Raw genomic sequence first — 25497 nt, 5'->3', positions numbered from 1 at the left:
TTCTTTGGTGCTCACTGGCACATGATATTTCTCCAGGCAGGGTTAAGGACCCTAGGAATAGATTGTAGATTGAAACAAAAAAATGTTCTGGGGTATCTGAGGGCAGGTGGCTAAAATGGTTCACAAGAAATTGATCTATCAGGGCTCTGAGATTCCCTGAGCATCACCGTGAGCCCCTTCTCACATGACAGGGCAGGATGGGGTTACCGGGATCAAGACCCAGGTATGTGTTCCATGTCTCACTGGGGAAGTTCTGCTCAGCACAATTATCAGTAGCATTGTTTCTAATACAGAGGCCGTTATAGCTTCCCCCTTGTGTTGTGTGCTGTGCAGGGTGGTTCCTCCACAGTACTCTTGGGAGAGACAGTTCTCGTCACTGAGTAGCTACCGGAAAGGGAGACTACTTAACATGGGAGAGAGGGGAAAGGCTCTCCTCTCTGTTTTAGTCCTAATTAATTTTAGTCCTGATTGTCTCCCAGTGGAGAGACTGGGCTCTGTGACCTTGACCTCTTTGAACTTCAGTTTCCAAATCTGTAAAATGGAGGTAACTTCAGGGTTGTGGAGAGGATTAAATGAGATGAGGTTTGACAGGCGTTTAGCAGTGTCTAACCCTACTGTAAGCATTCAAGATTATTATTCCCCAGATTGCCCTGGCAGGGAAAGGTCTTAAGAAAGAGGGGATTGGGGGGGAAGGGAGATGAATTGGAGGTATATGGAGCTACATTAACACTGAACACGATAATTTAGTGTTGCGGGGGGGGGGGGGGGAGGCCAGAAGACTTGGAGGAGAAGAGTATTCTAGATTCAGAGAAAAGCCTAAGAGAAGGACTGAGATATCTTGTAGTCCAGGCTGCTTTTCTCAGGAGTAACCTCTTCCTGTCGTCTTCCTTCCCTCCTTTCAGGTATGAATGCTGCTGTCAGGGCTGTGGTTCGAGTTGGTATCTTTACTGGTGCCCGTGTGTTCTTTGTCCATGAGGTTGGTTTTCTACTTTGTTCTCCATCATTCTTTCTCTGTTTTATGCTCCCCCCTCCCTACTTCCTGTTTCCTCACCTCCCAGTTACATGCTTTGCCTGACCTATCTCAGCTCCCTGTCTCCAAGAGTGTCTCTCCCTGACTCCAGTCTCCAGTAATGATGGTAGGATATAGGGATCTACAGGTTGGGTCCTCATGTTGCCCGTTCAATTTAAAGGAAGAAGTAACTCTCTCTTCCCCTTACCTCCACCAAAACAAAGAGAGAAGCTGAAATGAGTATTTCAGAGAAAATTTAGTATGTCCTGAGACAGAGCCTTTGGAAAGAACAAAGTCTCATCAGATTTCTGCAGTTTGCTGTACCTTCTGAAGTTCTAACTCCTCTTCCTTCTCTCCCTTCCCTCTCATTCTTTGCCCACTCTTTTCCCTGTAAGGTTTATCTGCCTTCTCCTAAATTGTATCTTTTCAAGTCCCATTTCTCTCCTGCCATTCTTCCACCACCCTTCTCTTTTTCCTCTACTGTTATCAAAACTATCTGCTATTTAGTTCCCCGGGAAAGCAGATTGGAGGACATGGGATAAACCAGAAGCAAGAAGAATTAGGATGAAATATTAGGAAGGACATCCTGACCTTTTGAGATTGCAGGGAAATAGAAGAGGGTATTGAAAAGTTGATGTCTTCTTCCTTGGACTGTGTTAAATATGACAGTGTCATGGGCATCCAGGGATCAGTAATGGGAGGAGATGACTTGATTCTCAGAGAACTGCTTCCCAGAGATCCTGTCCTAATCGTGGGGGTTTAGGGAAACCTGGCTTAGCAGAAGCTGAATGGGTGTAATGTGCTCCACAGGGTTATCAAGGCCTGGTGGATGGTGGAGATAACATCAGGGAAGCCACCTGGGAGAGTGTTTCGATGATGCTTCAGCTGGTATGTTCCAGAGGACTCCTGTTCCTTATTTGTCCTGTCCTTGTCCCACCCCACTCTGGTTTGGCCTCATGGTTGCTCAAGTTCCCCCCATGTGGCTCAACGTGAAGGGTTCTGTGACAAGAGAAGTGCCACGACTGCCCTTTACTCTTTGCGTTTGAAAACATCACCCTGGTTTCCTAGGGTGGCATGGGGGTGGGGGTGCGGTCACAGGACAGTTTGCTCTTTATGGAAAGGTCACAGGCAAGACTTAAGGAACTGGCACGTAAGCAGGAGTTGCTCTGGAGTCACAGGGAGGGTCTGGCCAGGAAAATAACCTTCCCAGAGGCCTGGAGCCAGAGCCAGAAGTAGAGCTGAAATCTGCCGGTCCTCATGTGATGGTGAGAAGGTCACTTGAAACCACACTGTTTGAGGGAGGAAGGAACCAGCACAGCCTTTTAGAGTTTCCAAAAATACCTTAAGATTATGCGGATTGTATCCATAACCCTTTGTGCTACTTTCCGTAAGTCATTATATACCTATTTTCTTATTTACTGAAAAATCCACAAATTACATTTGTACCCCCATTCTTTACCGCAGTCCTCTAAAAATCCATGGGAAGAAATACAATATGCAGTACTTAGCGAGATTCTTTATAGGCAATGGTGCCTGCTGTTAAGTGGTCTGAAAATGAGTCAGAATTCTCTATCAGTACTCCCAAAGGCATGAATGCCAGAAGCTTGTACGATTTGTGAAAACCCTAAGTATACTTACCTCTCCTGGGGCATCTATAAGTCCCTGGGGATTTAAGGCTTTCTATACTCAGAACTACTTTTCCTGTGAATATGTGGATATTGTGTCTCCTTCCACGAGCACCATAGATCCCGAGGAGTGAAGGGGAAAGGATTGGCAGGGCCTGGTTACAATTAGAAATCAGTGAGTTCAAGAGGGAAAGCACATTGGGATGACCAAGCACGTTGGGATGAACTGCTAATTATAGTGTGGACACAATCCAATAAAGTCAGGCCACTGGGGAGAATTTCCAAAGACTAAAGTCAGTGCTACATCTTACATTTCTAAGAACATGTGAAAGATGGAGATTGTCCAAAAGCCAACAGCATGTATGTATTCCTTTGCTCTCCTTGAGGATAATCATTTTGATGACAAAGCCTTCAATGAAATGGGTTAATCTTAGCAGTCTTCTAAGAGGTGTAGCAGAATATAGGAATGACCCTATGATAGCTCAGCCAGAATTATTTCCCTTTCCTTTAGAAAGAACAAATGACTTTTTTTTTTAAGTTTATTTATTTATTTTGAGAGAGAGTTGTGAGTGGGGAAGGGGCAAAGAGCGAGGGAGAGACAGAATCCCTAGCAGGCTCTGCACTGTCAGCGCAGAGCCCGAGGCAAGGCTCAATCCCACAAACTGCAAGATTGTGACCTGAGCTGAAATCAAGAGTCGGACACTTAACCAACTGAGCCACCCAGATGCCCCTAGAAAGCACAAATGACTCTTAAGGATGTCAGGGCACTTCCTAGAAAGCCAGGTAGTTATGACAGCTCATCACGATTTTGGAATAGGGGAAATCTTAGCATGTCGACCTCAAATTTGGCTGTGTCATCTGGGGAGCTGACTTCTACTTCTTCCCCACAGGGAGGCACAGTCATTGGAAGTGCCCGGTGCAAGGACTTCCGTGAACGAGAGGGACGACTCCGCGCTGCCCACAACCTGGTGAAGCGTGGGATTACTAATCTGTGTGTCATCGGAGGTGATGGCAGCCTCACTGGGGCTGACACCTTCCGTTCTGAGTGGAGTGACTTACTGAGTGACCTCCAGAAAGCGGGTGAGACATTGTCATAAGTATCGTTTGTGCGCATGCACACACACCCCTCTCCTCCCATTGGAGGAAATCATCACCCAGACACAAAAGGGAGGTGTTTGCCCTCCTTTCTCTGCCATTGCTTATGCTTCCCATTGGCTGCAGTTCCTTCTCTCTCCAGTCATCTGCTCTTTAGGCATGTCAAGGTGGCTCCTGGTTTGCTTCTCATTGCCAGGTAAGATCACAGCGGAGGAGGCTACGAAGTCCAGCTATCTGAATATCGTGGGTTTGGTGGGCTCAATTGACAATGACTTTTGTGGCACTGATATGACCATTGGCACTGATTCCGCCCTGCACCGGATCATAGAGATTGTGGACGCCATCACCACCACTGCTCAGAGGTTAGGGGACTTGCGGGGGGCAGGTGGGGCAGTGGAGGAGGATCGCAGCTGGGGCAGGCTACAGGGCTAGGGCGTCTAGAGAAGATTAATGCCCTTGGGCTCTAGACCCCCAGTGACCCGTTTTCTGGGGTGGGAACACTGTCTTTAATGAAGAAGCCTCCCTAAAGCCCTGAAATTGCACTGCTGTCTACAGGCCGTATGTTTGCCCCTTGTCACTGTCTTGCCCACTGTCCAGTGTAGCTCTGAGGGCTTTGATACCTGTAGGGTCTCCCAAATGATCAGTGTCCAACCTGAGACAAATCCAGGGAGCTCCAAACCTTAGCCACCCTTTCAGTGATAGTGTAGACTGTAGAGGCCGTCCCTGCCGCTGCTCAGTAGGCGGCCTAGGGAGGCAGTGTGGGAGAATGGGAGGCGGAAGGTAACAGTTTGCCAGGGTCATCCTAGGGGATTCCAGGCTGATGCTGGTCGAGTCCTCACTTCTTCACTTCTTTTCCTATTTTCTCTTTCCTTTCCTGGACCCCATTGCTCCCTGGAACAGAGCCACAGTACTGACACCTTTTACTGCTATGTTTTAGTCAGCCTGGTCTTCCTGGTCTCTCCAGAAACCTGCTGGGAGGTCTAACAATATAAATGCGTCTCCCAGGGAGGTTTTGCGGCCTACATGTGGGTGGCGGCTTGGGACCATCAGGACACTTGGACTGTAAACGTTCTGTGTCTGTCTCTTGCAGCCACCAGAGGACATTTGTGCTAGAAGTGATGGGCCGGCACTGTGGGTAAGATCCCCGTCTCGACTCATCTGTTCTGTGGAGCCAGCAGTAGCCTTCTCTTCCCCAGAGAGTCCAAAGAGGTCTCCCAGGGATAGCAGATTCAGAGGTGTCCATGCTTGTCTCGGTTACGGCCCCCTTTCCCCACCCCCGTACCCATGCGTGCAAGGGTGTGCCTGTGTGCCCGTGCACAGGACAGACACCGCTCTGAGATTAGGAGCCACCGTGGCAGGTGAGCACGAAGAGACGGTGCCCTTCAGGGACAAAACTTCACTGAGAGGCTGTCTCAGCGGTGCTCTTACCCTCACCCCAAGCATGAAAGCACAGATCCTCACACATTTCACCACCTATGGGAACAGGCAGACCTGCCAGGTACGGGTTAGGCAGTCTGTGGAGCGTGGCTCCTAGTGTGACGCTTCTGCCTCTCATCTCAGATACCTGGCCCTTGTCACCTCTCTCTCCTGTGGGGCTGACTGGGTTTTTATTCCTGAGTGTCCACCGGATGACAACTGGGAGGAACATCTTTGTCGCCGGCTCAGTGAGGTACTGGCACTTTATTTTGCCCTTGAAAAACCACTCGCCTGTTTCACTGATGATGCACTTCCCCTCCATCTTTCCTCTTTGTTCTTGACCAGACAAGGACCCGTGGTTCTCGTCTCAACATCATCATTGTGGCTGAGGGTGCCATCGACAAGACTGGGAAACCCATAAGCTCAGAAGACATCAAGAATGTTAGTATGAATGAAACCAGAGAGGCCTTGGACACCACCCCCCACTCCCTTCCCCAGTGACTTCTGAGTCTCCCCTTAGTCCTTCTGTACATCTCTCCCCAGGTTTCCTGCCCCCTGGCTTCCCAGGAAGATAAGATATAAGATAAGAGGCTAAGCCATCGTGGTTTATCTAAGCCTCTGCTTGTTTTTTCTCTTTGACTCTGTATCTCTCTGTCCCTCTTTTGGTGTCCTCAGCTGGTGGTGAAGCGTCTGGGATATGACACCCGGGTCACTGTCTTGGGGCATGTGCAGCGGGGTGGGACACCATCAGCCTTTGACCGGATCCTGGTAAGTCATGGGGTTCTGTGGCCCTTGCGTCTTAGAACCCAGGACTTGCTGTCCTTCCCCTGCAGAATCCCACTTCCCAGGACAGGGGCTTACACCATTGGCCATGCCGCCTCCCTCCAGCTTCTGGACTGCAGTGGCCCTTGACTCATTCCCATCCACCCGAGTTCTCTTCTGTTGCAAAAAATGATGAGAAATTATATGCTCTCCAAATAGTGAGGTCTAATATCTCAGCTTTGATCATTAGTAAAATTATTAAGATCTAACCTTAGACACTCAGGTTGAACCCTCTCATCCTACTTTCGTTAGAAGAGAGAGGCAATACTCTCCCTTGTTTTATCAATAAGAAGGGCATATTAAGCCTCAGTAATCTCCTTGATTACTACAATGGACATGCTTCTCGGGAACCAAATAGAATTCTAATGGTAAGAGGATGAAGAATCAAGCTTTAGATGAAATCTGGGTAGGGAGATAAAGCCCCATAAACTCTTAGCTGTAGTCCTTAAATGTGCAATTCAACCCTGTGATCTGGAAGGGCCTCAGGTGCCCTGGCTCTCCAGGCCCAGTCCAGATGGGGAGGCCTGAACCAGACTGTCTTTGCTCCCTGGGTTCCTGCAGGGCAGCAGGATGGGTGTGGAGGCAGTGATGGCACTTTTGGAAGGGACTCCAGACACCCCAGCCTGTGTGGTGAGCCTCTCTGGGAACCAGGCTGTGCGCCTGCCCCTCATGGAGTGTGTCCAAATGGTAAGTACCGACCTCAGCTCCCCGTCCTAACAGCCCAAGCCCCTGTCTTTGAGCTAGAGCTTAGAGGGAAAGAGACCAACTTCTAAGGGCACTGGAACTCCTGTTGGAGATGGGAAGGCAGCATGGTGTAGGTAAGAGTCAAATGAGGAAAGGGCACAGTAGGCTTTGCATAGGAGCTGTCCCCTCTCTAAGCCTCAGTGTCCCCATCTGTTAAATGTTCCTAAGAAACGTGGGAGACGCTACATCTTACCAAGTAGTGAGACCCAACGTCGCACAATATCCAGCCTCGGATGCTTTTGCCATGTCTTTGTTGGAAAAGAAACGGAGTATGTCTCCAAACGTTATTAAAAGCAGGGAATAGTATTATAGTCTGGCTGGCTAGCTCGTATGTTTCTATGATTTCTACCTTGAACATGTTTCTCTGAAACAACGTGAGGTTCCTAACACTCACCCTGAGGGCTACTGTAAGGAGCAGAGGGAAGCTTTGTAGAAGGTCTGATGCAGTATCTGGAAAATACCGGGTGCTCAGGAAATGGCTCTTATTACAAAGGAATCACTCCTGTGATACCACAGAGCAGTGTGTCTGGGGCTGAGGTGTCTGGCTGATTCTTAGGACTGGCCTGCAGGCTCAGGGCTGGCTCCCCATTTCCTGGCCTGCTTCTCCCTCAAACTGGGAGTCCCAGAAACCTACAGCCTAGACAGGCTCCAGCCTTGCTTGGAACTATGTATCCCAAAAGCTAAAGCGCGGGCTCACAGAGCAGAAATCAGTAGCTGGGAGACACACGGCAGGGATCAGCTTTTCTTCCTAACTGGGATCCATAGGGTCTTCTTCATACACTCAGTTTAGAGGCTACTTTCAGGTTGCGGAATGGAGGAAGATGCTATTTTATCTGTGAGCACTCCTCCACTCTGAAAAATATTCGAATAAGTAGAGCATTGAATCAGCTCCTTCCTTTGGCTGCTCATTTCTCCGAAAATTAAGGAAAAACAAAGATGCTGCTTTCTGTGAATGTTTGGGGAGCATAGCAAAGGTGGGAGGCGTGGTGGGTAGGATCCAGGCATAAGAGTGGAGACAGAGCGTTACCACGGGCTAGGAATCCAGCTGTGTAGAACCCTGCCCTGTAGTCATGACTCTTGCTGTGCTCCTCCCTCAGACCAAAGATGTGACCAAGGCCATGAACGACAGGAAATTTGATGAAGCCATGAAGCTGAGAGGCCGGTGAGGAATGACCGGAAGCTCACTAGCTACAGAAATCAGATATTGGAATGGAGCAAAAAACGGACATGGTTTCAGACCCAATATAAGAGCTTCTGCCCCTCCCTGTTCTTATTGTCTCTGTGACAGTTCCTTCCTGAGAGAGTTGGTTGTGAGGTGACCAGGAGGCACAGTTTGTCCCAGGGATGCTCTTCCTGGGATTGGCCTGCTGTAATCTGGTGGTTTTTGTGTGGGTTCCAGCCAGGTTTTCAGTTTCTCTAGCCAAGGGACAGCGTGTCGTGCTGAGTGCAGTGCCTGGGAGAAGCGTCCTCAGGGAGGGTTTGATAGGTCACTGGCCCTTTTTCAGCCCCTTCCCAATCCCTGCCAGGTCCCAGTTATGTCCTTTGAGGTTTGCCCAGCTGGACTTCACACTGGGAACAGAACTTTAGATCCCCTTGGCTGCTGGCCGTGAGAAGCGGCCTGAAGACCCCCCACCCCACCTGTACTTTTTCCAGGAGCTTCATGAACAACTGGGAAGTGTACAAGCTTCTGGCTCATGTCAGACCCCCAGTCTCTAAGGGACCGGTGAGTTCTCTCCCTTTGACTCTGTCTCTCAATCTCCCTCCGTGAAGTGCCACCTCCACTCATATAACCTAGAGCCTGGCCAGCTTCTTCGTCCCACTAAAATCTCCAGTGCCGAGTCCCTGACCCTACTAAGAAATTTTCTCTTAGCCCCCCCAGATACCAGCCCCATGTTCTTAATGTGCCCCGGACGTCTCTGCCCCAAGGCCCACATCCAATTTAGGATCGACGAGGTAGCGTGCAAGGACTGGGAAAGAGATTTACGGATTAATCCTTTGGGCAGACCTGGGAATGAGCATATGAGTGTACTTCAGCCACTTCTTCCCCTGAAGTAGTGGTTCTCGGTACTGAGTGTCTATCAGAATCATCTGGGCTGCTTATTTAACGTGCAGATTGCTGGATCCTTCCCTCAGAGAGGATTTAGCTCTGGGGTTGCGGCCAGGAATAGGTTGGTTTAACAGGCTCCCTAGATCAGGCAGTCCAAATATCACACTTTGGGAAATGCTGCTCTGGAAGGCCTCATTCGTTACGTAATGCTATCTGCGGGCAGGGACAGCGGTTTTCCTTATTGATTTGTGATAAAGAATTTGCTTCCACAGGATGAGGGAACAGGCTGTGCTGACATTCCTGGAGAGGGGGTACATTGTCCAGAGGCACATGTCCTGACCCTAGGACCATGAGGGAGACAGGGTTCAGCTTCCCTTACTGACCTGTCCCCCTCTTCGCCCTGCTCCCTCTCCACTTCTTCTCCCCAGAGTTGCATACACACAGTGGCCGTGATGAACGTGGGGGCCCCAGCCGCAGGCATGAACGCTGCCGTCCGTTCCACCGTGAGGATTGGCCTCATCCAGGGCAACCGGGTGCTGGTTGTACATGATGGCTTCGAGGGCCTGGCCAAGGGTCAGGTACAGGGACTAAAAGGAGGAGGGCATGTACTCTGAGGCACGTAGCAGGGGTGACCTGTCGGTCTTTTTTTTTTCTCCTGGCCCCTCCCCTCTCTCTCTCTCCCTTTCTTTCCTCTCAGGGTTTGAGCAGAAGTAGATGCTTAATTTTAGGGCAGTATGAATAGGCAGGAGCCACTGAAATGAACCCTTTACAGGCAACACACCTTGTTTAATTCTCTGTCCCAAAGCTCAGTGCAGTGCCTGGCATAAGTAGGTGCTTACTATTTGTGAATGGGCAATAAGACCAGAGGAAGTTCACTGAGGTGGGGAAAAGCCGATGCGTGGTGTTCCTCTTCCAGCCACGGGGGTGTCGGGGTGGGATCAGAACTCAGGAAGTAGCATTCAGTCCACAAGGCAGACCTGTGTGATCTTTTCCTGCAGATCGAGGAAGCTGGCTGGAGCTATGTTGGGGGCTGGACTGGCCAAGGTGGTTCCAAACTTGGGACTAAAAGGTAAGTGGCATTTTGGAAGCACCTCCTCCTAGTCACCCCTAAAGATGTCCCTTGGAATGTGGGTGTCAGTTCATTAGGTCAGCGTCTACACTGCTGTAGTCTGCATCTTTTGTCCCCAAGCTCACAGTTGCCTCAGTGAGGGAAGGCCTGCATATCTAGACATCTCTTAGCAGCTCTAGCAGTTTTAAGCCCCAGGATGTGTACTTACACAGCCATGAGAGGGGTGGCAGGGAAGGGGGCACAGGTCAAGAAGTTATACATAAAGCACATTCTAATTCTAGCTTTTTTCTCCCTCAACTTTGCTTAATTCTCCAAATGCCATCACCTCATCGCCCACCCCGCCTCATTCCCAATCAACTAGGACTCTACCCAAGAAGAGCTTTGAGCAGATCAGTGCCAACATCACTAAGTTTAACATTCAGGGCCTTGTCATCATTGGGGGCTTTGAGGTGAGTGCCCTCCCATTTGTTCCCCTCCTCCCCACTTTTCCCTCTCCCCTCATGGCTGCCACCCTCCTTCTCAGGCTTACACAGGGGGCCTGGAACTGATGGAGGGCAGGAAGCTGTTTGACGAGCTGTGCATCCCGTTTGTGGTCATCCCCGCGACGGTCTCCAACAACGTCCCCGGCTCGGACTTCAGCGTGGGGACTGACACAGCACTCAATACTATCTGCACGGTGAGAGCCCGCCCCCGCTTCCCAGGCCTCTGGCCAGCTCTGTAATCCCTGGGCCACGTGTACTGGAGAGTGAGCTACTGTTTTTGTACTAACCAAGTGACAGTGTTCGAACGGTGCCTCTTTGAGCCCAGGCCCTTAACGCACTTTATTTCTCCACGCTACGGTGTTCATTCTCACCTGTCAGCCTCCAACGCATCAGTACTCTGCGTCCCAAATGTTTTTTTCCGTCCTGAGGTCAGATAGCCTAATTTCCCTGCCCTGAACTCTACAAAGGGTAAGTATAGCTTCCTTCCCAGGAGGCGAGTTCCACAGGGCAGTTGGCAGGTGTGCCGGCCGCCCCCTAAGGCAAGAACTTGATGAGGCATAGGGGCCTGGCTGAGCCGGGGAGGGTGGCGTTCCGGGGCCGGTTTATGGCAAGGGCCAGAGAAGTGACAAGGATCAGACCCCGGACTCTGTCTTTCTAACTGAGACTCCGCTGTCTTTGCAGACCTGTGACCGCATCAAGCAGTCAGCGGCAGGCACCAAGCGTCGGGTGTTTATCATCGAAACGATGGGTGGCTACTGTGGCTACCTGGCCACCATGGCAGGACTGGCAGCTGGGGCCGATGCTGCTTACATTTTTGAGGAGCCCTTCACCATTCGGGACCTGCAGGTAGATGGGTCACTCACAGCCTGTTATGCAGCTCTCCCCTGCCCTAGTCTGTCCCCACAGCATCTTGAGCTGTGAGAGCTCAAGGTGAGGATAGCTGCTTGGTCTCTGGGGCCCTGTGAGGAAACTAGAAAGAGCAGCAAGAGGGCATCTCCGGTGTAACCTCGCACGCATGACCACAGCTGCTGTTTCTGGAGCATTCGTTTCGAAGGCCCCACGTTGCTAAGCCCTTCTCAACGTGTCTTTGCATTTTGTCTTCAAAACACACGTGCAAGGGAGCTATTATTATCTCCGTGTTACGGACGAGAAAGATTTAGAGAGGTTAAAAGACTTTTCTAAACTTGTGAGTAGGTGGTTTAACAGAGAAAGTCGGTGGTGTCTCTACTGATCATGCCACCCGCCCTGGGCTCCCTTGCTACCAAAGCAGACTCTTCTCATTCCTGTCCCTTCCAGGGTTGGGGTAGGGCGCTCCGATTCCTTTTTCTCAGAGGGGCCATATGATCCTAGTTTTCTAAGATCTCAGTTCACTGGAGGGAAGAAGAGCCACAAAGTGCAGGGGCAGCAGGCTGAGGGAACTCCCTCATGCAAGAACTCAAGTCCCTGCTAGAAATGGAAGGTGGGAGTCTTCCTCCTTCACCCCCAGCTCAAAGCCCAGATGAAGGAACTGGTTCCTCCCAAGCGAATCACTGCTGCACCGACAAGCAACCCATTCAAAGGCCAACACTGAGAGCAGTGCCCACCCCCCCCCCCCACCCCCCGGCCCTCTGAGGGAAGGGAAGCAGAATCCCCTGGAAGGGGACACTGGGAGCAGGTGGAAAGGTGAAGACCGGCAGTTACCACGGCTGTCCTTAACTCACCCTCTCCCAGTTCTGCCTGGCTCATTTGGAGTCTTTGTTCACATTGCAGCGTGCACTGAACTTCTCACAGGGACTAAGCACACATTGTAAACAGCTCTCTTCCAGTCTCTCTCCCCATCTGGAGAGGCCTGGTGGGGAACAAGAGATCTGTGCACTTGCCCGGCCTTATCCACTCCTGGCAAGGCTTAAGATTTACTCTCTTATTTTCAGGCAAATGTTGAACATCTGGTGCAGAAGATGAAAACCACTGTGAAAAGGGGCTTGGTGTTAAGGTACCTCATCCATGGTGTGTTTCTAAGTGAAGAGAACAGTTAGGCTTTGGCTCTAGCCCACAGAATGAATCCATGGTTGGGATGCCCTGAGGAATTTGGGGACACAGTGAGAGAACTGGAGCCATGGGAGGAGACAGAAAAGGGAAGAACAAAGCCTACTGAAGCAGAAAAGGGTTGGGAGGGATGGGGAGACAAACAAAGTCACAGGCTTTTGGTCTCTACCTGGCAGGAATGAGAAGTGCAATGAGAACTACACCACGGACTTCATCTTCAACCTGTACTCTGAGGAGGGGAAGGGCATATTTGACAGCAGGAAGAATGTGCTTGGGCACATGCAGCAGGTCGGGAAGACACCCCAGTCATACCCTTCACCAGACGGCCACAATCCCCGATAGCCATTGGGTCTCCCACTGGTCCCCAATCTGCTGGAGGCTGTCGGTGCCACCACAGAGCACGAGCCTGCAGTTTTTACTGTCACAGAATCGAAACAGCATTACCCTGGAAATGGCCTTCGAGGTTAGGTGATCCCTCCTGGGGCAGGGCTTCTCAGCACTGGCACCATTGTCATTTGGGGCTGGATAAATCTTTGTTGCGGGTGGCTGTTCTGTGCCATTGTGGGATGCTTTAGCAACATCCCTGGACTCTACCCACTAGATGCCAGTAGCACCTCCCTCCTAAGTTGTAACAAATACAAAATGTCTCCAGACTTTTGCCAAATGTCCCCTGGGGGGCAAAATCATCTCCAGTTGAGAACCACTAATTCAGATGAAGAAAATGAGGCCCAGACGGGAGAAACAACTTTTTTAGGGCCGCTCATCAAACTTGGGTGAGAGCCAGAATGCACTCCAGTGCTCTTCCCAGCATGCCACGCTGCCTTCCTGTGCAAGAAGTACAGCCACCTTGCTGGTGTTGGGCTCTGTCTGCACTAACCGGGATTTCCGGGGGAAACAAATTCCCTTCTGCTATCCACATTCAATCCCCACCTACGGCAGGCCTCGCTCACAGACGGTACTGGTGGTCTTAGGCCTCCCCATCCCAAAGCTGATTCTGCTTAAGAATGGACCTTTGACCATTGTCTACCTACCTATGAATTCCCAGTATCCTCAACTTGAATGAGCTTATTAGCCCCTGCAGGAATGGGGTCTGACTGGATAAAGCATGGCGATCTATTCCCCACTTTCCCACCTCCTTTCACTTAGTTCAGAGAAAATCTGCATGATGTTTTATATTATTCTGAGGTGCTACCAAGGACATCTATGTTGGTTCACAAGGAACACTTTTGTCGATGATGGTGACTGACAAAAGCTGCTAGGCTGAAGAGGGGCAAGGAGGCGACTGGCCAATCAGACTGGAAGTGAATGAACAGGATCTGGCAGCTGTGGAGCTAGAGGCGGCGGTTGTGAGACCAGGTCCCCCCATATCTAATTAGTTACTCTTACCCCTGGTAAATGGCCAAATAAGCTGTGCCAGCTCATTCTGTTCTCAGCGCTGTCTCAGGACTTCCTTCATGGTTAGACTTTTGGATTCCTGTTTCCAGCTGCAAACCTGGGGCCTGTTCTTTCCTTTTTTCTGTGTGTATTCAGGTATCTCTGTCACTTCATTAGAGTCCTTCCCTCTGTAATTTTTATGATTCTTTTTCCAGGGTGGAAGCCCAACTCCGTTTGACAGAAATTTTGCCACTAAGATGGGTGCCAAGGCTATGAACTGGATGTCTGGGAAAATCAAAGAGAGTTACCGTAATGGTAGGTGGGGTAAAAGGGTAAGACCCCCCCATAGTGGCTGGTTCCCCATTATAGAAGCCTACTGACCATCCTGTATTGCAGGGAGGATCTTCGCCAATACACCAGACTCAGGCTGTGTTCTGGGGATGCGTAAGAGGGCTCTGGTCTTTCAACCGGTGACTGAGCTGAAGGAGCAGACGGATTTTGAGTGAGTACATCTACTTCCCCGGTAGTTTCAGGATCTGCTCTTCCCAACCTGTTCGCTGTCTTCGATCCTTTTATCTTAGGAGTAACACCTGGACTCATACCCGTTTCGGATCTTAGGCCATGTCCTAAAATCCAGCCTCTTCTGCTCCACTTGTTCCTATAAGCTTTTGATAGAAATCAGTTGGGGTGCTGAAAGATTAAATCATCTGTCTCATTCCTCTGTAGCCACCGCATCCCCAAGGAGCAGTGGTGGCTGAAGCTGAGGCCCATCCTCAAAATCCTAGCCAAGTATGAGATTGACTTGGACACCTCAGAGCACGCCCACCTGGAGCACATCAGCCGGAAGCGATCTGGAGAAGCTTCTATCTAACCCTCTTTGGAGTGAGGGTAATGGATTGTCTGATCATGGTCAGCTCACCCCCTGATAGATCCAAGTCCATGCATTCTCAAGTGTTTTAGCCCATTTTTCATTAGGTTTCCTTTTAATCTGCACCTGTAGCCATGACCAGCTCTGGCCAGGGAGCTGAGGCAGTGGGCAGTGCGTAGAAGGTCCTTTGAGGTAGACTTTATCATCACTTCTACCCCAGCTTCATCTGTCACACAAGACTGGGCTCCTCTAGTGCTACTGCTAGATTTCAACTACTCAGAATCTTCCTAAAAATAAGCTCTATTTATTTCTTGTGATAACAAGGTCTTGGTTCCTCTACTACTCTGACTGCAGTAACACTAATAAAGGCCAACTGGTCACTGTGCTTTTGGTTCTCCTGTTGTCACTTTTGTAAGTAGAATGTCATACTGTCAACCCAAAGCACCAGACCCTGCTCAGACAGACATGTGGGAAAATGCAGCCCATATGATCACCCCATGTACTCCTCTCCATCTCTTGGCTCTGCACATACGGTCCTAGAACATCATATACTGGTCCTTACCCCCTATCGCACACTAGTCCCTCCTGCATCCTCTGTAGCCATAAGGTGCCCTGCCAGTCTCCCTTAAGCATGAAGTTGTGTTTCACCTCGTGATCATATACCCATTACCTAGGGGTTTTTCCAGCCATTCCATGATCTCTACTTCTCTTCTGACAACTCAGGGTTCTTCCTTCTCAACTCTTCCCCTGTTATTCCTTCCTAGATGAAACGCAGACCCCATTTGTGGGGAGACCTGCACATTTTGAAAGCCTGGGAAAGAGACCCCCACTCCTGGACCCGGTTTGGTGGGCTGGCTGAAATACTGCTTGAGAAAGCGGTCAGTTCTCATTCAGCTCCATTTGTTTTCTATTCCATAACAATAGCTTCTTCCTCATCAGCCAAGTAACCATGTAATGTAGTTGGTCTTCAGGAGCGAGACCGCAGATTTTACCCAAATTGACAGGATGGCACCTGTTGATGCCAAGTTTAAGCTTAGCCTCCAATAACCAGATCCTGACTCTCAGCACAAGCGTACATACTCCTCCCAACCCAGTTTCCTCACCTGCCTGATGAAGCAGGAAGAGGTTCAAGGTTTTACCAGCCGTGGAGGAATGATGATCTCTAATATGTCACTTTTGCTGGCTATCCAAAGTATTACCTTTACACCCTGAAAACAGTTCTGAACAGCAACTGAGAAGGCTTGTCAGGAGTCCAGACTTAAGGCAGCCAAATGCTCTTTGTGCAGTTCATTAAGGAGAAGAAAAATTAACAGTAAATATTAAGCCCTGGTATCACTGCATCCTCAAAACAGCTTATGAGAGAGGTGGTGACAGCCCATTTCAAAGTTACGGACAACGGGGCTCCAGGTGATTAAACAATGTGGACAAAAGCAGGAACAGTAGAAACTGCCAAACTTGCTTTTAGAAGTGTTTATTTCTTTTTTAAGTGAGCAAAAAAAAAAAAAAAAAAAAAAAACCACCAATGGCAAAAGGACAAAAGCAGACATGTTTTTTCAAATTAGCTGTGTCAGCAGATTGCAGTCATTTTTATTTGTAGTTCCCGATCAACTTAAAAAAAGTTTTTCAAATTTGCATCTGGGTCATCCAAGATAATAACTACTTGATCTAGTTTAGGAACATGAAAAGGAAGAGTATCGTTGACTAAGTATGGTTCACTCAAACAGTTCCTTTTTGAGTAGGTGGGCCAGCTTGAAAGCAGCTCTTATAATGCTCTTCCCCCACTCGCTGGCCTCCCCGAATGTCTTGTATAGATCCGTAAAAAGCAAAGTTGCCAAAACAACTGAAAGGAAAATAATTCTGAACCTTAGTAGTGTGAATTCCCTAAAGGGAAATGAAGACGACCCATGGGAAAAGGCAGCCCAGCCCATCTCCTTCCCTGCTAGAGTAAACACCTTCATCTAAGGTGCAAGAGCACCTGCTAATAAGCCCATTGGCGCAAACTGGTGTTCACCAAGAGAAAGAACTGCGTTAGAAAAGTTCTTAGGACTGCTCAGAACCTGCTACCTCTTCTACTATGTGGAAAGCAGTAAGAAAATGTTAGTTCTGAAATAACACTGCTGAACTACTGGAACCCTCAGGCACACCCATGGAAAGGAGGCCAAGACCGCTGTTTCCTTTGATGGTGAGAGAGGGGGCCAGTCCCTTCTGAATGCTCCATGACGTGGCACTCTAGGAATATCATCCAGCCCAACTGTGAATCTGCACACCATTTGAGCTTTTAGTATCTTCACCTTTGGGCCACATTTGTTAGCTGGGCTTTTCTTAGACTTCTTCACTGACCAGTTAAAATGTTTCTAGAGGGATTCTTCTGAAATGTTAATCATGTTCCCAAAGGAAAACTAAACACACACTCTTTAAATACTCTTCATCTTCCTAGAGAATTCAGTTGCATTGTTGACTTTTTCCCTAAACGGGGGAGGGGGGTAGGGGGAGACCTCTTCGCTTGCAGGGTGCAATATAAAAAGCCAAGTAAGCAATAAAGAGAAAACAAAAGTGAGGGATTTTTTGTTTGTTTGTTTGGTTGCTTGGTTTGGGGAGGGGAGGTGGTGTGGAGGTGACTGTTGTGACATGTTGCCTCTAAATATAAACCACACAACAGGAACAACTGCTTTTCCTGTTTTCCAAGACAAAGAGACAGTACCACAGGGAAAAATCTCACCCAGTGTTGCCTGCCTGATGGTGCAAACAACTTCTCCAGCCTATTCCACAAGTAAGAGGTATTCCTTCAGAGAGGCTGGCAGTGGAAGGCCCTTCACTGCATCTGGCAGATACTGGAGGCCCAAACTCCGGCGCACAGCATAGCGAGACAGTGTTTTTAGAGTTCCCGGGGCTGAGCACAGAACAGTCAGTTTTTCACACAGCTGCTGGTCTCTGGCCACTTCCCGTGGCATGGTGCCATTCTTCCTTAATTCAAAGTGTCCAACAGCTCTGTGGAGAAGCTCAAAGCAAGAGTCTTCTTTCTCTGTTCCAAGTCCCCTGACTAATAGAGCCACCAGGCGGGAGATGGGCGTCTGGCCTTTTAGGTTGATGACTCTGACTTCCGCTCCGTAATCAAGAAGGATGCTGACGCTCTCCAGATTTCCCTTCATGGCAGCCCAGCTGAGCGGGGTATCGTTGTTATAATCCAGGGCATTGACAGAAGCCCCACTCTCCAGGAGGGCCCGCACACACTCAGCATTGTTCTTAAAGGCTGCCCAGTGAAGTGGGGTATCTCGGTTGCCATCCAGCGCGTTGGGGTTTGCGCCATACTCCAAGAGGACCTCCACACAAGCCTCATCTTTCTCAGCTGCATAGTGGAGGGCTGTTCGGTTGTAACCATCCAGGGCATTCACCTGTAAAGACGGAGGAACTATATGACAGTAGCTAGACTACCGAGAGGAAGATGGGTGGGCAAAGAAGCTTGCATGTGTTTATCCACGACCTGCGCTCTGTCATGTTCTGAATATGAGAATCAACAAGCAATTCCCAGGGAGTCTTGGGGATCGAGACGGAGAGATGTCAGGAGCTTCGGAGCAAATAGGAAGAGAGCAGTCTCAAAACAACCAGCACTCTATTATGTGCACTGATCAGCTGGCCTGCATTATTTAGGGTTTTTCTGCTACATTCTTTACTATTCACTAGGATCTCTACCATGGGGTAAAGGGTAAAGAAAGAGTAGATGACGTCTAAATCCTTTTAACTACTCTGGGAGATATTTATTGGAAAGTAGTTTCAACACATGAGCCAGAGTAAAGGTTTTGAATTATTTTACTTATCCCAACTCACTCTAACCTGTGGCTGATGGCAACCAGATTGAAAAATAATGAGGCCAAACTCCACCCATATAGCTTTGCCGTGTTCTTTAACCATACCGAGAAGCTCAAATTGTTAATCCGATCAGCCCCTTGCAAAACTATGCCGTGCAGTCATAAGAGAACCTCAATAAAGGCATGTGAAGAGAAGAGCACAACCTTGCAATACTGCAAAAGCAGCTGACTTGCTACAAATCAACATTCCCTATAATAAAGACTTCAAAACCCAAACTTAAGACTAACATATTATCTTCCCCCATAAAATGCAATAAAAATAAGTTGATATATTTAACTCAGTTCAACTTTCTATTTAGCTAAAAACTTTCCACGCCCCCGGGGATAGTTTTCATCACTGACATTAAATCACTGGCTTTCATTTCAGGGTCACTCACAAGAGTTATGTAACAGATAATGACAAGTAGAGAACAACATGGCTGGGTGGATGGTGCTGCGGGCTGGCCCCTTAGGCTTACTGACCAATATGTTTGGGCCTGCACACCAGCTTCGCGGCATGTCTGATTCCAATTGGCGCCTCAGCACGTGCAACTTCCAGATTGCTTACAAACAGTCAAAACTGCTTACTTATTTATTTACTTAACAAACACTTACTTAGCAATTACTACATGCCAGTGTACTAAACACTTCACAACCTTATGAAGAAGATACCATTGTCACCCCCGTTTTACGGATGGAGAAACCGAGGCAAAGAAAACTTAAGTAACTTGTTCAAAGTCCCACAGCTGGAAGTGATAGAGCTGGGATTCAAATCCGTGAAGTCTGGCTCCAGAGTCTATTCTTTTAACCTTTCATTATACCATGCTGCTTCTTGCTGATGCCGATATAAATTAATCTAGGTTTCTTATCTTAAGATACGTCAGAAAGAAGACAGGAACAGGATACAATAAACGGAAAATAATTAGTGGGCAGAACTAGCACAAGTAGATCAATCCTGAGGAATGGGTTACCTAATGACATCTATCCCCCAGAAACAGTGGTATTAGAAGTGCATGTCTGGTAGCAGGTGTCAAATGGTTTAGATTTAATCACTCCAGGGGCCTCGGTACTTAGAGCTCCTGGACAGTCAACAGGCCGTGAGAGCGCTGAATGGAAATGCAAGCAACTCCAGAAAGAAGGCTGAGAGAAAAAGGGGAGATAAAACTCCCTCTTCCTGGAGCCCGGGACAACTTAAGAAAGAAAGGCAAAGGATGAAATCCTTTGGATCACTACATATATATTTACCATTACATTCTGCTTTGATATTGGCTATGCCAACGTTACCACGGGCTAGAAGGTGGGAAGGGATGGGAGAAGAGACAGAAATTTTAAGAAAACGTGAAGCTCAAGTTGTAGTGGCTCATTAACGCGACAGTGTTAAAAACATTACCTCGGCTCCTTTTTCCAGGAGTAACTCCACACAGTCAGCATCTGACACCATGCAGGCGCAGTGCAGTGGCTTCAGTGTGCCATGGGTACAGTTCACATCTGCTCCCTACGGGCACAAGGAAACTTCAGTCAGTGTGCTCAGCTCTGGCTCACTGAGTAGGATGAGACTCAGAACTGAGTCCAGGGTGGAAGACGGCTCTAGCTCTGACTGTGGTGGAAACATACTACTAGTCTCGATTTCTACTACATATTAAAATACAATGCTAATATCCAAACCGAGGGAACACACTGAAGATGAAAGAAAGAAGCTATCAATTCCCTAGATCAAGTTACTAAGTTTTTCCACAAGGTAACTTGCCAGATGGCCATCTAGGCATCACTGAGGACATAACCTTATGTGCAAAAGCAATGGGAAACTTCTCACCACTCAGGAAAGCTGGAAAACCGATCCACTTTCTACGGCTGCCATGCTCTACAAAAGTCCAGAAAGTGAGTCGGTCAGACTGAAACCAGGAGACCTGGCACCCTCTTTGTCATTCAACGGATGACCATCACTAATAGTAAGGTCATCTTAACGTTATCTTTTTGTTTATAAACATCTTCAAAGTAGCCTCTGAGTACAGGCATTCTCTGCCACCTAGCCTCCGGAGGTATGGCTCTTTCAAATGTGATGAAAGGAGATGGGGATCTCACAGTCAGACCAAAGTCGCCGAATGACTCAGCAGCAGAGCTAGAATTAGAACGTGACAAACTTCCTACTGCTGAATCCTCTGGTACCACTTTTGCTGAGAACAAGTTAATGCTGTATGACTATTCCTTCTCAAAGCTGCACCACACAACCCTGAAGCAGCTACAGAGCTCCAGGCGGTAAAGAAGGATTCCACTGTTGTTGAAAAGAAATGTACAAAAGCAACCATCTGGATGCATTTTCTAGTGATCAAAAAATTACCCTGTAACTTCTCTTCAGCAGGAATAATACTCAGGAAAAGATCTCAAAGACTGTCTAGGATACTAGTTGTATAACAATCGCTGAATGGCAGTGGTTAAAGATGTTAAGATGCTTTCTTAAGTCAAAAATTACCCTGCATTTAAAGGTTGACATTCCTTACAGAATTAAAAGTGGTAGCTGTTGTTAAGATAGATGGCAAGTGATATCTCTCTATGTGATTATTATAAACCACAAGGATTTGAAAACTGCTTCTGCTTTGCTCGTCTCCTTCCTCCCTTAGAACACGTGTAGGAGACTTTGAGCTTGCTGGATCCCATATGCATCATATCCAGACAGAGATTTTACAAAGAACGTGAGACTAGGGTCATCCAGAACATATTTCCTGAAGAAAAATATCAGATGCACAAAGTGAAAGGGAGAAGGAAAGGGAAGCAAAACACAAGGAAAATGTATTTGCATCGTCAAGTTAATACATGTATGAGGACTGTAAAAACTCCTTGTCATCTTGCGCTGAGTCAATGCTGCAAATCTGTAATCTATCACGATTCCCCAGGAACCTTCCCACTTCACCTCCCAAAGTACTCTCCATCAATACAGCACACTCACCCCTCTGATGAGGTCCTCTACATTATCATGTGGGAAGGAACGAATGGCAGCGATTGTTCGGATTAAGCGCTCTGAGAGAGAGTATTTGCTCTGAATGCTCTGCATAATATACCACATACTGGAACTCATCAAGGCTCAGAGTATGTTCACATGCTCCAAACTGCCTGAAACAAAGAAGTTTTAGGCATATACAATATCACTGAGCATACCTGTCCCTGGGATTAGTTCTCTGAGGCCCTCTCAATAGTAAAAGTAGATTTCAAAGAGGTCAATGATGAATTAATATTTTTTTCTTAATCACAGAGAAATAGATTATAATAGTCGTTCAGGGAGCTGGGTAAACCTGGACGAAAATGTTTTGACCCTCAGCACCTCAATTCTACTCTCCGAATAGTCTGGAACAAGACTTCCTCAAGAGGCCCTAGGACCCTTATGGAGCTCTGTGTAGCTTACAAACAAGACCAGGCAAGGAAGAAGATATTTTTTAAGGGCAGAAAATGCCACAAAACATTCTTTTCCTCCTCTGGACTTTGTGGTCTTTACGATCAGCATCACCTTTAGCTTACTTGTTACAGTTGGCCCTGCAGTATATTTATGTTTATATTGTTTCTCGTCTAAATTGTAATCAATTAGAAGGCGAGGTCCCTGTCTTCTATATTATTGTCCATGTAAGGCCAGCCACAGAGGCTCACAAAAGTAGGTATTTAATAAATACCGGTTGATTGACTAAACTAAGAAGTGATCGATACCTGTGAGAAGAGAGGGAAAAGGTTATGGAACAAATACATGTATGTTAACAATGGCAAGACATCTGTGAAACAGTTTAAAATGTCTTCAGCAAAGAAAAAAGTGGGAAATATTTGAAGTGGTATTCTAAAACAAAAAACTCAAAATATAATTAATCATGTATATAAGAAAAAAAAATCAAAGTTCACACCAACGACATATGTTTGTAGCTGCAGGAAAACAAGCAGATTTAAGAGTGCAAAATGAATTAAAAATTTTAATAATTGGCCATTCATGACAACTGAGAAATAGATTTGGGCAAATATATGTTCAAACCACAATATGACAGAGGGTTCTAGCATGGAAAAGAACATAATGCAATGTACTTAAATTTAACTGATAGAAGTTTTGGCTATATAAGAGCCATATACTAATTGGGAAACATTTAAAATTACAACAAACAAGGTGGAACATTTACATGAAAAGGCATATATCAAAAACTGTAGAGAAGATATACTATGCAGCATCAGCTCTCTAGGTGTAACTGCTTAGGAATAAGTGTTCCTATTAAACTATAAACTCCTTGGGGGTAAATATAGTGTTATTTTCTTTTTTTTTTTTAATTTTTTTAATGTTTATTTTTGAGAGAGAGAGAGAGAAAGAGAGAGAGAGAGGGCAAGCAGGGAAGGGGCAGAGAGAGGGAGATACAGAATCTAAAGCAAGCTCCAGGCTCTGAGCTGTCAGCACACAGCCCAATGTGGGGCTCGAACTGGTGCACTGCAAGATCATGACCTGAGCTAAGGTCGGACGCTCAACCGATTGAGCCACCCAGGTGCCCCAAATATAATAGCTCCTGGCACATGGCAGTTTCTCAATAAATATTTGTTGAGTTAATGTAAAAATTATTACTTTAGATCCTTAAAAATTCAAGACTTGCATAATCAAAAATGTTATGTATATGACTTAGACTAAGGGGAAAAAACCTAAAATGACTTTGGTCATTTCAAATTATGTAAATTTTGCTTTTTGTAATGAAGTATCTCCTTATACTTGAATAGTTTCTATTTTACTATATATCTGTTTAAACTGTATAGTATCTGTTTATACTGTATAGTATTAATTAATAGAATGCAAGTTAAAATATTCAATTCATAGGTATCAATAATTCATATCAGGCATTCTTCTCTCCTACGTTATTATGAATAAGCTTACATGTACACCTGTTTATATGTCTCTCTGAAACTTTCTAGATAATTTAGACTTGACATAATTTTAATCTAACAGCCACTAAACTCAGAAACAAGGGTGTGTATCTTACACTTCTTTGTTGCAAGGCGAAAGGAGAAAAAAAAGCAGCCGGTGCATTTGAACTAGAGATCCCAAGAAAGGGGGCAGAAGACAGAGCATCTAAAGTGGAAGGCTAAGACTGGACTTGCTCTGTTAACCGTTTCTGGGCAATGGATGATCTGTAGAAACTAAACCCTGCAATCATTTTCGAGGCGTTCTTGGGACTCTAGGCTAAGAACTCCTAAGTCAGGGTATGACCAGTGGTCTTCTGCTGCTGCATCGAAGTTCCCGGTAAAGAGTGAAACTTCGGGGCACATTGACGATATGCACTGTCGGGAAGGGTCAAGGCAATGTAAACTTGACCTATCTTCCGACAGCAGCCCGTGCGCGGTTTGACCCCAAGTGGCCCCTTTCCTCTGCTGGAACTAAGAGTCCTCTCTCTCACCTTTTCTTTCACTTCGGATCCAAAGAAAACACCAAGAGGTATTCTACTGCGATGCTAGAAGTACAGTGGAAGAGAGGCGACACTCAACAGCTCTGGTGCTAGTGACGCCTCAGCTTCCGCCCGAGCTGAGAGACCCTCAGCCTCGTCAGAGGCGCCCCCAACCCCACCACACCTGCTGAGGGGGAGAGCTCGCGGCCGCTACGTGTTGCCGAGGCAAAGGGCCGAAGGGCAAGGACACGAAATGCGAGGACGTGTGGTGTCACTTTGCGCATGGGATCCGAAAAGATCGCAGCAACCCCGGCAGGTCTCCCGGAACGAGGGGTGAAAGAGGGTCGCGCAACCTACACCGGTGGAGCCCCGGAGGTTAACCACCCCCCTCCCTGATTCCCCCAAGGCCGGGAACCTGTCTCTGCCGCGAGGGCTAACGAAACCCGAGCGGGGAACGGAGGAGTTACTGGGCGTAGTGCCACGGGTTAGGGAACCTGGCTGCAGGCAGGCCCGCAGCGAGGGACGCACTCACCGAACCTCTGGGCAGAGCTGGGCGGTGAAAGCCGCTGTCAAGGTGTGACCCGGAAGCAGAAGTTGGCGTCTCCAGCTGGCCTCTGTTTACAGGATGTGAAGAGCGATTGGGGCACCTGCGCACCGGCCAATGGCTGCAGGCGGGGGGCGCCTGCGCAGAGTCGTGAGGCAGCCTCCGTCCTACCCAGGCATAGTTAACGGATTATTTTCTTTCCCTGCCGGAGGGTTTGTGCGCCGGCGCAATGTAGCGCTGTCGGCCATTGCCCGGGGTCTTGGGTCCGCAGCTCTAGGCAAAAAGCTCACCGCCCCCGGCTGTTGGGCCGAGTCTGTGGGGCCGCCCCTATGTGGACCAGGCCTGTAGTGGGTCCTTCCGTGCTTTCCGCTGCCTCCCACAGTCTCCAGCTGAGATCGGGCCTGGGCACCTCATTTCTAACCTTGCTACATTGGTTCGGTTGCTTAGGAGACTAAACTGTTAGTAAGAAGTGTCTTTGGAAAATAAAAGAGACTTCCATCATTATTCATAATATTGGAAACGTGTGCTTTCTGAAACCTCCTGGATAGTGTCCACCCTTCCTCAAAGGGAACTATACCGAAGATAAACAACCGCCTAAGAGGCGTAGCAGTCCAAATGTCGAAGACTGAAAACGATGTACCCGCTGACAGTAACCCTTCCCAGCCAGAGAGATGCTGCAGCGTCTCAGTGACGTCCTTCCCAAGCAAAAGCATAAACACTGGAAGCCAGCAGCACGTAGTGGTGCAGGTAGAGTGAAGCAGCCTGCACAGGCTGACTCTTAAGTGCAGTGATCTACCTGGCTGCCTGTTTAACCAAGAACAGCCAACACCTACTCCCCAAAGTTTGTTCTAAGCAGCAGCATCAACCAGTTTGAGAATAAAACAGGGCCCAGACAGTTCATGAACATCAATGAGGGGATGGTGAACTGGAGAATCTCACGCCTTGTCTGAGGAGTGAGACTCCCCTGCGTTCCAAACTCAAAAGATTTTTGCCATGCAGGAATGTGTCCCCCACCTTCTGCCACTCTGCTGTGGTGAGGTTGTTCAATTTTTCCAAAGAAGCTGATACCCAGTTTTTTTAAACAAGTGAATCCTCCAAGTTGCAAATATTGGCAACATTAAAAAAAAAATCATTTTGAAAGC

The 25497-nt window shown here is 47.8% G+C and overlaps 2 protein-coding genes across 8 annotated transcripts in view; one reads left to right on the top strand and one right to left on the bottom strand.

Moving 5' to 3' along the window:
• Positions 1 to 16091, top strand: part of PFKM (phosphofructokinase, muscle) — a 45626-nt gene extending 29535 nt beyond the window's left edge. For 2 of the 4 annotated variants that reach the window (XM_040488303.1, XM_040488305.1), the window contains 21 exons: positions 903 to 976; positions 1820 to 1897; positions 3525 to 3714; positions 3926 to 4091; positions 4820 to 4864; positions 5290 to 5398; positions 5491 to 5586; positions 5821 to 5913; positions 6529 to 6654; positions 7809 to 7873; positions 8365 to 8434; positions 9187 to 9336; positions 9757 to 9827; positions 10189 to 10276; positions 10351 to 10503; positions 10991 to 11155; positions 12220 to 12281; positions 12511 to 12622; positions 13924 to 14023; positions 14105 to 14210; positions 14435 to 14962. In XM_040488303.1, the coding sequence (XP_040344237.1) occupies positions 903 to 976; positions 1820 to 1897; positions 3525 to 3714; positions 3926 to 4091; positions 4820 to 4864; positions 5290 to 5398; positions 5491 to 5586; positions 5821 to 5913; positions 6529 to 6654; positions 7809 to 7873; positions 8365 to 8434; positions 9187 to 9336; positions 9757 to 9827; positions 10189 to 10276; positions 10351 to 10503; positions 10991 to 11155; positions 12220 to 12281; positions 12511 to 12622; positions 13924 to 14023; positions 14105 to 14210; positions 14435 to 14579 (2264 nt within the window). In that variant the 3' untranslated portion in view covers positions 14580 to 14962. Of the gene's footprint in view, positions 1 to 902; positions 977 to 1819; positions 1898 to 3524; positions 3715 to 3925; positions 4092 to 4819; positions 4865 to 5289; positions 5399 to 5490; positions 5587 to 5820; positions 5914 to 6528; positions 6655 to 7808; positions 7874 to 8364; positions 8435 to 9186; positions 9337 to 9756; positions 9828 to 10188; positions 10277 to 10350; positions 10504 to 10990; positions 11156 to 12219; positions 12282 to 12510; positions 12623 to 12986; positions 13691 to 13923; positions 14024 to 14104; positions 14211 to 14434; positions 14963 to 15340 lie in introns of those variants that run through there. The other 2 variants (XM_040488304.1, XR_005794432.1) reach the window with 2 other exon arrangements.
• On the bottom strand, positions 16032 to 24461 carry ASB8 (ankyrin repeat and SOCS box containing 8). 4 transcript variants are annotated; one of them, XM_040488319.1, is made up of 4 exons: positions 24344 to 24461; positions 21366 to 21525; positions 19812 to 19916; positions 16032 to 17968 (listed from the first exon to the last, which is right to left on the bottom strand). In XM_040488319.1, exons 2-4 carry the CDS (start codon positions 21492 to 21494, stop codon positions 17336 to 17338), a joined length of 867 nt encoding a protein of 288 aa, XP_040344253.1. In that variant the 5' UTR covers positions 21495 to 21525; positions 24344 to 24461; the 3' UTR covers positions 16032 to 17335. The 4 variants fall into 4 exon arrangements, with proteins under 4 accessions (XP_040344253.1, XP_040344252.1, XP_040344254.1 ...); XM_040488318.1 differs by having other exon boundaries at positions 21366 to 21529; positions 24344 to 24453; XM_040488320.1 differs by lacking the exon at positions 19812 to 19916 and having other exon boundaries at positions 21366 to 21529; positions 24344 to 24453.
• Between the last annotated feature and the right edge of the window lie 1036 nt (positions 24462 to 25497).

The sequence above is a fragment of the Herpailurus yagouaroundi genome, unplaced genomic scaffold, assembly GCF_014898765.1.
Source record: "Herpailurus yagouaroundi ecotype Mexico unplaced genomic scaffold, PumYag 166, whole genome shotgun sequence".
In the NCBI taxonomy this organism is placed as follows: Eukaryota; Metazoa; Chordata; class Mammalia; order Carnivora; family Felidae; genus Herpailurus; species Herpailurus yagouaroundi.
Note: the sequence above shows the minus strand (reverse complement) of the source record. Positions and strands in the feature narration are given on the sequence as shown.